At 32.7% G+C, this 11,709-nt stretch overlaps 1 protein-coding gene across 10 annotated transcripts in view; it reads left to right on the top strand.

The window, feature by feature from the left end:
• The first annotated feature begins 974 nt into the window (after positions 1–974).
• Positions 975–11,709, top strand: part of LOC138705895 (cyclic AMP-responsive element-binding protein 1-like) — a 55,436-nt gene continuing 44,701 nt past the window's right edge. For 2 of the 10 annotated variants that reach the window (XM_069834638.1, XM_069834633.1), the window contains exons 1-4: positions 1,075–1,783; positions 2,304–2,526; positions 5,540–5,689; positions 10,875–11,004. In XM_069834638.1, coding sequence (XP_069690739.1) covers positions 2,323–2,526; positions 5,540–5,689; positions 10,875–11,004 — 484 coding nt within the window. In that variant the 5' untranslated portion in view covers positions 1,075–1,783; positions 2,304–2,322. The other 8 variants (XM_069834637.1, XM_069834642.1, XM_069834639.1 and 5 more) reach the window with 8 other exon arrangements.

Below are 11,709 nucleotides of genomic sequence, written 5' to 3'. Positions count from 1 at the left end.
TATGCATTATTTGTGTTAAAAGCTATAGGCCTACTTTTTACATACGCTGTTAGTTTCATGGACTTATTGTTTTAATAGTAATAGCGGAAGTATTATTTTATTTAACAGCGATTTCAATTGCAAAGGTTGAGTGGCGAGAAATTACTAAAGACAAAGTGCTGTAAAAATAAGTAAAGAAACGAGCAACAAATTTTTCCTGAAGTTCTCTATCAAGAACAGAGTTCTTTCGCGTATCGTACCGTAAATCTAGGATATGGAACCCAGAACTATACTGCTTTTCTGTAGGAAGCCAAATTTTATTGCCCTTATCGCCTTCAGCCGCGTTTGAACTCGCCAACCTCGGGTCCAACGCCTAGTATGGTAACCCCTAGACCACCGAGGTAATACACATTAGTTACTGTTAGCTGAAAATTTTTGTGTTTCGTCTGAAAAATAATCCACTGAATTGCTGAAAATGTATTAAGTATGTCTGCCATTTGTGTTTCTTCTTACGAGTTGAATTTCAAACCTCTTTCTGTCGTCTACAGAACGCTACACAGGATACCAACGTTATCAAGTTATCATACTCGTTCCTTCCTGTCCATTGTGGTTGCGCCGAATCCCCTTGGATTTTATAGCAAATGAAACAATTCCTTGATATTTTTAAGACAAAGGAGAAATGAGACTGAAATACATTTTTTTTTTCACTTCAACGTCAATTTCAGGTCTCAGCAGTCATTTGTATTTATTATTTCGATTTTTCTTGGAAACTGAGTTACCAAAGTCCTGTTCTTATATTGAGGTTCAGATCCATGTTATTATTTCTTATATAGGCCTATTTTCAGAGCAGATTGGCACATGCATCAATATTGTACAACATATAATTTAATTCTTTTTTCAATAAATACACGCCAGACCATTCAGACTCTTTCCTCTACAATGAGTTAATAACATGTAAAAGATCCTTGTTCCACTATGTTATTGTTGTAGCTGGGGGCGTCATTTGAAGCGATGACGTCAAGCGATGACGTCAACACCAAGTGGATGGGGACACGAGAGAAACCTGTTCCAAGAGCGGTCGTGGCTCGGTGTCGACCGACTACATTCTACCTTGGTAAAATTTGTAGTGCTCAAACGTTAATTAGAAATACTGAATTTACGCGTAGTCTATATAATTATTTCAAGTGAGCAGATGTGTCTTGTAGCTTTATTTTGTTTCTTGCAGATAGTGTTGAACTTTTGCAGAATTAGATAATATTGGAGTATATAAGATAGAATTAGCATTAATGCAAAAAGTTGGGTATTTTAAATTAAGCGTCATACATAATATTGAGAGTAACAGTTCCGTAATGGTAAATCGTAAAAAGAATGTTCATATACAGCGCCAATACCATCCCACATGGTCACGGAATTGTTGCATAATCAAGTAGTTCTAACTGTATGGCAATATCTGTAAATACTGTAGAATAAATAGCATAAAATGAACTAAATGTAGCATTTATACATGCATTTTGTATTATTGTGTATTATTTTTAAACGTTGTCTTCGTGAAGAATATGTACGATATGCGTACCATGTAATGGACTGACTCATCCATAACCGCTTTACTCCTTTCGGGACTAGAAAAGTCCTCGAACCAATAATTTCCAACGCGCGTAGTGATACATACGCCATATTGCTCGTGACGCGGCCCCCTCCCGCTCACCCTGTGACGAAGGCCCTGGAATTTTGACGTGGCTACTACGTACTTGCCTGTTTGCCCACTCCGATTGCAGCAAAGTTGGTGACGAGGAATACGTAACTGGTAAGTACTCAGCTGAAGAATAATAACAACCAAGCATGGTGAATGTTTATTGGGAACCTCTGGGGGTGGTGTAGAGCAGAATTTTGCGAAATAAAGCCTTAAAAAATGTTCCAAGATAGTTTTACTCTCGTACAGGAAAAGGTACAGAATATGGCGTCTTACGGAGAGATAGTATGTGTAAATTTAGAAATAAGCCCTACCATTTCTCCCAGTTTATGCCGTGATTTAGCCCGGCGAGTATGAATAAGTTCTGTAATGTTGAGGAATCATTACGAGCATAGTGTGTTATAATATGGATAGTTATGTGAGTCAGTTCATTGCTTTTGTCATGAATAATGTAATTTATGTAGTGTATTGTTGTTAATTTGGTTAATTGATTAACATTTTAAGTATGAGCTGGTGATCTAAGTAATGATAATAATTTTTACAGTGAATGGCATTCATTAGCGATGTAACATATTAAATACTAGCGTTAATGCAAATATTTCAATGATATTTTATTAATTTAATTTGTTTTTAGGGGGTAACATCCCAAGGCTATGGATGGTATGGTGGAAGAAAACGGAACAGCTGGCAACCCTGGAGGTGATCCTTTGGCGCATTCCCCTGGGGACACCAATACTTCAGTGGTGGTCACTTCGGTACAGAGTTCTTCCTCCGAGCAACACCACCTGGTGGCTGCTACTAGCATCGTGCAACTCACACTCCCAACACACGTAAACAACAGTACAGCCACAGCACAGGTACAGGGGTGCCAGAACCCCAGGCCCCCCTACCCCACAATTTTGGCCAGCACTTCTTCATACAAACTGTTAATAAATGATGTCATCGTGATGTTCTTTTATGACTAATTGCAATTTTATGTAAATACAAAGTCCAGTGAAGAAGGAAATATTTTGTGTTATCGACTACTATAGCCTATGCGTGTGTGTTCCCAATAAAAATGGGAATTAATTTAAATATTGCACTAAATAATGTGGACCCATGTAGTTCCTTCGTAGAGCTTTCATCACAAACGAATGTTCACTTAAGTTCACATCAATATGAAAATGATGTTGGTTAGACAGTGACCAAAGGTAATTGTAGTAGGAAATATCGTTCTTATGCAGAATAGGTTAGTATTGAGGCAAAGCAGGAAAAAGAAGACACAGACGTTAAGAGAATATCGGGTAGGCCTATACCAATATCGTTTCGTTTGTAAAAGCAGGGTTCTCAGTCTCTTGAAGATTGTGAGCACCGCCTGCATGTAATATTAAATGAGCGAGCACCACGAAATGGAATAGCTTTAATAGGACTATATGAATACATATATAAAATAAATAAACAAGAAATACATTTTTTAAACACTCACCAGGATAATGATAGGCCATCCTTGAACTTAAATGTTACTTAGAATTTAAGTGATGTCCAAGGAGAAGTCGGTTTATAGCTATACGTAAACAGTTCTCCAGATGTACACTAGTATTATCTTAAATTTGTTCTTGAGGTATTTCATAAGTGAGAAAGTTTTTTTCGTATATCGTACGTAGGTTGTCTCGAACATAGCCAGACATTTGAGAGAAACACTCCCCAGTATTTGGAGCCTTTTTAGGCCCATATCTTCTGCACCCCAAAGACTACGATTTATTCTTTTGAAACAAATGTTTAAGAGATAAAAGGACTGGAGATCAATCAAAGTTCCTCACGTGCAGCCATATTATTCTCTTGAATACCCTTGAGTTCTCTGTTTAAGTCCACACTGCATTGAAAGGAATTATATATCATGAAATACGAGAAGACCTATCAGATCTGTAAGATAATATAATGGATGGATAGGGACAGTATTTGTTCCGGCTCGTACATCAAGGATACGTTAAAGACAGAACTATTATTAAGATTTTGCTCGTACAACAAAGTCTGAATTAAAAGAGCATTATATTGCTTCCGAGCACCAAGTATTCTTGAAAGTCATGGTAGGATTTTGAGTAAAGAAAATATCGAGCTTCAAGTAAGAAAGAAGAGCCAAGAGTTCCTTTTCTTCTGTAGTTATTTAATCTCTAATATACCATAGGTTTCCGTAGTGAAACTTAGGCCTATATCCAAGAGAAAAAGAGGTTATGTGAATAGTGGATTTCTCTGTAAGAAATGTTGTAGACACAGTTTAGTAGTAAACTTAGAGGTTATTTCATTAAGTTAATGACATTAGCATATCTGGCATGTTTTATCTTGATTCGGTTTTCTTGCAAGGTCACAATTCAAGAGCTGTACACCAACTGTGAATCACGCATTGTTATGCTTACTCATTGCTTGTAACCCTTCTTATATTTCGCCTTTATATTTTTATAAGCAACTGAAATGGGTTTCCTGCTCTTGTCAGATAAATATTTGTAATAATGCTGTTAAGAAAAACACTTACCTTCTTACATAGTCAGGAAGAAAGGAAAATTATTTTTATCCAACATTTCTATTACATAGTGTTATTTCCAATGATATAGTGTTGGTCAAGGTTTGCAACGTCCTTTTCTTTTTAATTGTAGTAAAGAATCTAGCCTACCAATATATTCGCATTAGACTTAACATGATGATAATAGAACTGGTAATGATGATGATAATTTGTAGGCTGTTTAATTTTAAATTATTGGAAGAATGTGCTAAAACCAGATGCCATAAGTCTATAACGTGATAATAATAGAACCGGTAATGATGATGATGATGATGATGATGACGACGATAATTTTGTAGGCTGTTTAATTTTAAATTATTGGAAGAATGTGCTTAAAACAGATGCCATAAGTCTATAATGATTGATCTGTGGATATAGGCCTAGTTACTTGACTACATATCAAAAAAGGATATTTTTTAATATAACATAAAAATGATTGTTTACAGATATTTAGTTACCTATTAGTTCTCACAAAAGTGATAGACATTACTGATGATATTATATATGGTGTGTAGTTTTGTGCTAAAATAATTGCCATGGAAGCATTGTTTTTGTACTCAAACATAAAGATGATGATTTAAGTAACTGCAATTCATATGTATAATACTGTTTTCATTAGTACATTTGCATTTCATTTACATTGCGCGTAATGTGAATACTGTGCATATAAAATTATTCGGTACTGTATGACATCATTTATGAAGAGTTCAAACTTATGCATGTATAAAATTTACACATAACAAATATAGCCTAGGTATATGATTTATCATATCGACAATATTTTAAAAAATAATTTACATTAGTTGATGCATGGAGAGTACACATACTTATAATTTCAGCACTCTATGTGCATGATGAACTTTTATGAAGGTTCCTGTAGTCTTTAATTTATTGCGCTTATAAAAAGGTGTATTTAATTATTTTTTGATTTGGTAATACCAGAAAACTGTCAACATTATTCTGCATACATAGCAATATTTGCATTGGGATTCTATTGTGTTTAATTGTGGTTTCCCAATTTTATTTAACAGTTATGGCTGATTGTGTTGGGAAGTGGCTTGCAGAATGCTGGTATTATTTTATTTAGCAAATGTGCGGCTACATACTATTTTTGTTACATACCATACTTTTATTTAAGATTATTAGAATTACAAAATATTCAGTAAGTTTGTATAATTATCTGCATGTTAATTTTCAATACAGAAATCTTTACATTTTGTGTCCTTAGAAACCATAATAATATATACCTTTCTAAGTAATAATAATTTAATTGCCTTTAAGTGTGTTTATTCATTGGTCATATGTTTTAATGCTTTACTTTAACATTTCCTTAGGTTCAGTCAGTAATTCAAGCAAATCAGCAGTCTGTCATCCAGACTCCGGCAAATATTCAACCAGTTCAACTGCAAAAAGGAAATGTAATTCTAGTGAGCAAACCTAACTCTGTTATACAAACTGCACAAGGAAGTCTTCAGACGCTACAGGTATTTATCTAAATTTTAACATGCCATGTAATTAATTATTATACTATCACATTATACTCGTCAACTAGAGTGGTTGAACTGCATCTGAACTTGAGGGAACTGCTAGTATTTTCTGAGTTAGATATTGACACCACATTAGGTATCTGTTGACTATTGATCTTACATGTTCAAAGAAATACTGTATTTACCCATGTAACGTACGCCCCCACATAATGGACTCATCTCAATTTTTCGCATTGAAATTAAAAAGAAAAATTCCCCGCGTAATAGACACATCTCATTATAAACAAAGATGGTTTTAATAATTCGAAACTCGTAAGATTGGATGCACTTGACAGTGAATGAGGTAAGGCTAGTGTTAATAACAGTAAAGTGTCTTGTCTTATTGTCTCTGTATTCATTGTTGTTCAATGCTGTTTATACAACTGCTGCTAACTATTGATTGTCTTAAGTGCGATGCAATTGATATATAAATTAGTTGCGGCTCATATATCGTTATGTATTCTATTGATTATTTCAGCATTCGAGCTGGCACACCTTTAATACTTTTTTTTTTCACTGAAATTTTTCCCTTGCATAAAGGATGCATCCTAGCTTTTTGTTATGAAAATCGAAAAAAAAAAAAAAGTGCGTCTATTATGCGGTTAAATACGGTAATATTTCTGGTATTTGTCTTTGTAATGAACTGCAGAAGTTAATGATCTTGTTCAGCTCTATTTTACTCTTTATAAGGCCTGTAATGAGTATCTTTATCTGTACATGTTAAAGTTGCAACTAATTTCTGTTGAAATTGAATATCAGTAGCAACGGTAGCAGAAATTATGGAAATAATTATTGTTAATGGATCAGGTTCTCTTTTGAAGGAAGTAGCTAAGTGTTGCAACAGTGTAGAAGATAAACCTACGTTACATTTTGAGTTCTGCTTAAAGAAATGATTAAAAGTTATTGTAAACTATTATACTTTGTGTGGGAGATGATTGTGCATGATATAAGCCTAGCCCAGGGTTGCATGGGGAAGAGAAGGGTGGAAACATGGGGAGAGAATTTGTTTCCCCGTCCACAAGGCTGGAATCTTCAATGACGTATTAGTGATGTTTGGCAAGCACACTGAATACATCGCTCTTCTCCCTCTACCATATCCAGTGACGCGAGGGTTGAAGGGAAGGGATGAGTTACGTGTTCTGGCTTGTGACGTTGCCGCAATTGTAGCACAGTTGTGTATCCTTGGCTAGCCATACATATTGATTAGGAGTTGTTTTTCCAGACCCAGTTATCATGGAACAACTGGGCATCTATTAGTGATATAATGATAGTTAGGAATAACAAGCAAATAAAGCACATTCATTACAAATATAATTTGTTTGACATCATAAACAAATGTTAAAAAAAACTTAGTTTGTGCTCTCGTAGTGTCATTTTCTTGACCGAACTTTATGATTTTACTTATTTCTAAGATCAGCTGAGTTACATGGATTGACCTTGAAACAGATGTGATCCATTTTATTGCAGTTCTTATGACTAACGTTATTGAATTAATATCAACCACTCAAGCACACATTAAAAATGAGTGCAACTTTCCTTTCTGTACAACGTTATTTAATTTTATAATTGCGTCTGTATTACAGTCTATAAAAATCTTTAATATTAAGTACCAAAATTTAACAGATCAATTTTATGTTGTGTCATATGTTCAGTCAATATTAGCATATAACGTATTTTACTTTCCTTGGTGTTACAAATAATTGAAGTATATAATCTTTCATTTTTATTTATTTTTTCTGATTAATAATTAGGCCTATTGTATGTTATCATGAATTTTATTTGTTGTTTTTCAGCAGGCAGTAAAGTGCCTTTGTTATTCATTATTTGTTTTTTTGCACAAAAATATTTTTGAGCAATAAAAACAAATTCTCGAGATGAAGAGTTGAGGGTAATTCCTCACCGTTCTTTCCCTTTATTTAGTATTAGCAATAAAATTCAAGTACTTAAAAACTAAAAGAAATAAATGTTAATTTCCTGATGTATACAGTAACTTGTAACTACACTGACATTTTAAATAAGCTTCACACAAAGCTACACTCTGAAGTGGCCTTCAGATGATCAATATATTTTGTCAATAAAATATTGTCAATGCAGTCCATACATATTGAAAAACTGTGTTCACCTCATACAATTAATATTTATTGACAGTATATTCAGTTTCTAATTGTAGCCTAATTCACAGTGTCAGATCAAAAGAAGGCTTATGCAGCTATTATTTTAATATTAGCTATAAAACATGCCAAAGAAAAACAGAATGTGGGCTTTTTTGAAGACGCATACTATAACACATTCGAAGCTTCTTGGATATCAGAATTTGTTGTCGAGTCACTGTTCACATCTAGTGAGTTGTTACCATTTTCTACATTTTTCATAGGTCATATGGTGCACAACATTTGTTCCTAGTGCCAAGTAATGGAAACGTAGAGTCCTGGTATTTTCAATAATGGCCCTCAGACAATCATTATATGCCTATATTGTCAGTATTAAAAATATTTTAGTTTTCATTATTGGCAATACGAATATATTCCAGCGCACATTCAATAATATTGACAATATTACGATTATAACAATAAATATTGATCGTCTGAGGACCCCTTTACACCTACACTAAAATAAACTTGAAAAACTTGTGAAGACAAGTACCTGAAACTGATAGGAAATACATAATGGACAACCCTGTACCAATGAACTGAAGTCAGTGAATGATTTTGCTACCCACATTGTTGCTGCGTGACATCTTCACTGAACTGTCACACACATCTTTTCCTGTAGAGAATCACTTGAGCCAAGTTGTTTAACACTGTAAACCATGTGTATCTTTCATTAAACTGTTATACACAGTTTTTTCCCCATGTGGAATTGAAAGTAATTGATAGAATCTCAATCAATTTTGAAAGAAACACTTATAAAATAACTGAACAGACAGAACTTGTTTTATGCACTATTCATTCATCTATTAAAAATAGGAACAGACACGAATGAAAGAAATTTAAAATTTATTAAACCTGAAAGTGAGAAAATAGATTAATTTGAGGTTTGCCAAAATAGCTTACATGTAAATTTTATATTACATCTTTGGATGGTAAACTTTTCTCAAGATTTTGTGTTAAAGACTGAAAATCTGAAGTTTTAGAAAACTATACACTTTCCATTAATGCCTTATTGTTACATAGAGGATGTGATATCTGGATCTTGGAATCTTGAAAAAGTAGCATCATTTGTACCTGTGCATTCTGCATTTCCATATGATATTTTGGAATAATAACTGTCATATTTACTATTTTCATGTTACAGTTGTAATTTTAATATTATGTTTCATTGGCACATATTTGTCATTTGCATGTCAGACAATTGATACTTTCTGTAGAACAAGAACTTCACTACAAAATCTTGAATTTGAGATATGGAGCATCAAACATTTTAGATCTAGGACATCAGCATGCATAGAATAACATTCATATGTTTCTAGAGTGTGCTGTGTTTGTTGGAGGGGAATAATATTTTGTCAGGAAGAAGACTTGTTGAGAATTCAATATATTCTAGAAACAGAAAAACGACTTAACATAGGTTAAATTGTTATTTCAGGGAATCCTCAATTCTTTAGTAAAATGAATTAAAAATTATCTCCAAAAGTCATTGCAATTAAAATAAATATTCTCCTCAAGTAGACTATGCTGAAATTTTGTTATAGAATATGATGTTTGTTTAACTGAAGGAAATTTAGGACATGTAAAGAGATGTAATGCAATTTATTATTTTAATATTGCACACTACCATTGGTAATATAATGTGTGGAAGTAAAACTTAAAATATTATGGACTAAATGTGAAGAGCGTTTATTGTGAAGAAGTGGGTGATATAATGGAGAAGTTAACAAGGAAAATGTAGAAAAATGTAATCATGTTTTAAAATTAAAATAAGGCGAAATATAAAGTTTCTGAATAAGAACATTACTATCTAAATGCGTCCAAGATAAATTATCTTATTAATTTAATAAGAATTGGAAGAATTTATTATTTTTAACATAAAAATTCTGCTGTTTAAAATTGTCTGTAAAAGTAGTCACTTAAATTGGAATTAAATGTGTATTTCTGGAACCCTTTCTTTGTCTCTCAGGTTAATTTTTAAAATCAAATATATATTTTTTTAGTGCTGTGTGTAATTATGTTTGAGTTTTTTAAGACTTTTATTATTGTTCTTTATAGAATTGTTCACATTTCAGCAAACATTATATATGAATAGTAAATGAAACTAGTATTGTGAGTGGTATTAGATTCAGTAACACAAGGTGCATAAACTCTTGGTTGGGTGGTGTCTATTGCTGAGCATTTGACGGTAATGTCATTTGCTCTTTTGCATTCCAGTATTTGGCAGGAAAACTAAAAATGTATGCATAAACTTTAATATGTGTTGTTTTACATGTGATTAAATTAATGTTTTTGTGTAGTTATACAATAATAAATTATATTCTTGGTATCATTTTCACATACCTCCTAAGAGGAAAGCCAAAATGTTACTATGAAATAAAAGCTTTTCTTGTACATAATTGTGGTGTATGAATCCTATACTGGTTATGCATTTTAGTGCTTGAAAACTGGGCACTGAGATCTAAGTCTGGCTGTATATTTTGTTTACCAACTCTAAAAGGGGCTGTGAATAATTTTTCAAACAAGTCTTTTATTATTAATTAAAATTTTCTACATATAATTGACTATATTAAGAGCCTTACATGTATCTGAAAGGCTCAAAGCTAACTTCATTTTGAAAATTATACTCGTGACCAGCACACTCCATTAATATTGTGTGGTTGTATAGTAACATGACCTAACTCATTCTGAATTTAAATAATCTGTAGGGCAGTTGTACTTCGAAATGTTGATCACCTAATAGTTTAGTTTATAGGAAGAAGTAAGAATATTGACAGAAACAATGAATAGGAGCAAAATGCACACTCCGAGATTATTTTAACTTAGGCTGTTTCTAAAATTCATAGTCTTAGATTGATTGTTAAAAATGTAATATGTTTAATATTAGGTTGTTCAAAAGTTCCGTCACATTTTCAAGCAGTGATATTTTGTCTTTTTGGTTTCATTATTTGCATGAATATATACTGTTTAGTATTGACATATACTGTATCCTTTAGGTTGTAGATGCTGGGAGTGACGATAGCTTGTCTAACGACGACGATTCAACAAAGAAAAGGCGCGATATTCTCACAAGGAGGCCATCTTATAGGAAGATATTAAATGACCTAGGAGGAGGCGAAATAGCAGGTAAAATAACTACGAAACATTTTGTTTCTCTGTTGTAACTGCTATAGGATTTAACATTATTCACCTCTTCAGAAATTACTTTTATTCTTTTTCTATTAGCAAGCTGTGACTACTATTTTATTTTATTTGTTTATTTTTTGTTACTGTTATAGACAAGAATATTCAAATATTTTTAAAGCAATTAAATTCAAGCAATTTTCTAATATGAAAATGTGATATTGTTCGTTTGCAACCATATTCTTTTGCATTCTTTCCATAAGAGTGAACTTGTAACAGTAATTCATAATTCTCTCATATTGTGTGAGAGTTAAATTGTTAGTTATTTGATTTAATTCATTCTTTGGTATTTTGTTACAATTCCAATATATTAGTTACCGTATATAAATAAGCTATTGCAGAATTTTGCAGTTATATCTTTTGTACAAATAATATCCAGGATTTTTCAGTTTTAAAATGCCATATCTTCTTATTGTATTTAATCCAGTTAATGCTGTTAAGTTGCTGCAATGTTACATTATCTCTGGGAGATTTATTATTTCTATGATATCATGAATAGACATATTGTTGAAGATAAATGTTAAGGAACAAAATATTGGAGTTACAAGGAAGGTGCAGCTCCAGGGTATTCTGTAATGTTAGTGCCTGGAAAGTTAAAAATTTCATTGATTCGCTCAAGCTGACAAGCCAGATAGGTTTTCTACAGTC

Source organism: Periplaneta americana, chromosome 9 (genome assembly GCF_040183065.1).
Source record: "Periplaneta americana isolate PAMFEO1 chromosome 9, P.americana_PAMFEO1_priV1, whole genome shotgun sequence".
Classification (NCBI taxonomy): Eukaryota; Metazoa; Arthropoda; class Insecta; order Blattodea; family Blattidae; genus Periplaneta; species Periplaneta americana.
This window is presented reverse-complemented; position numbering and strand designations above follow the sequence as displayed.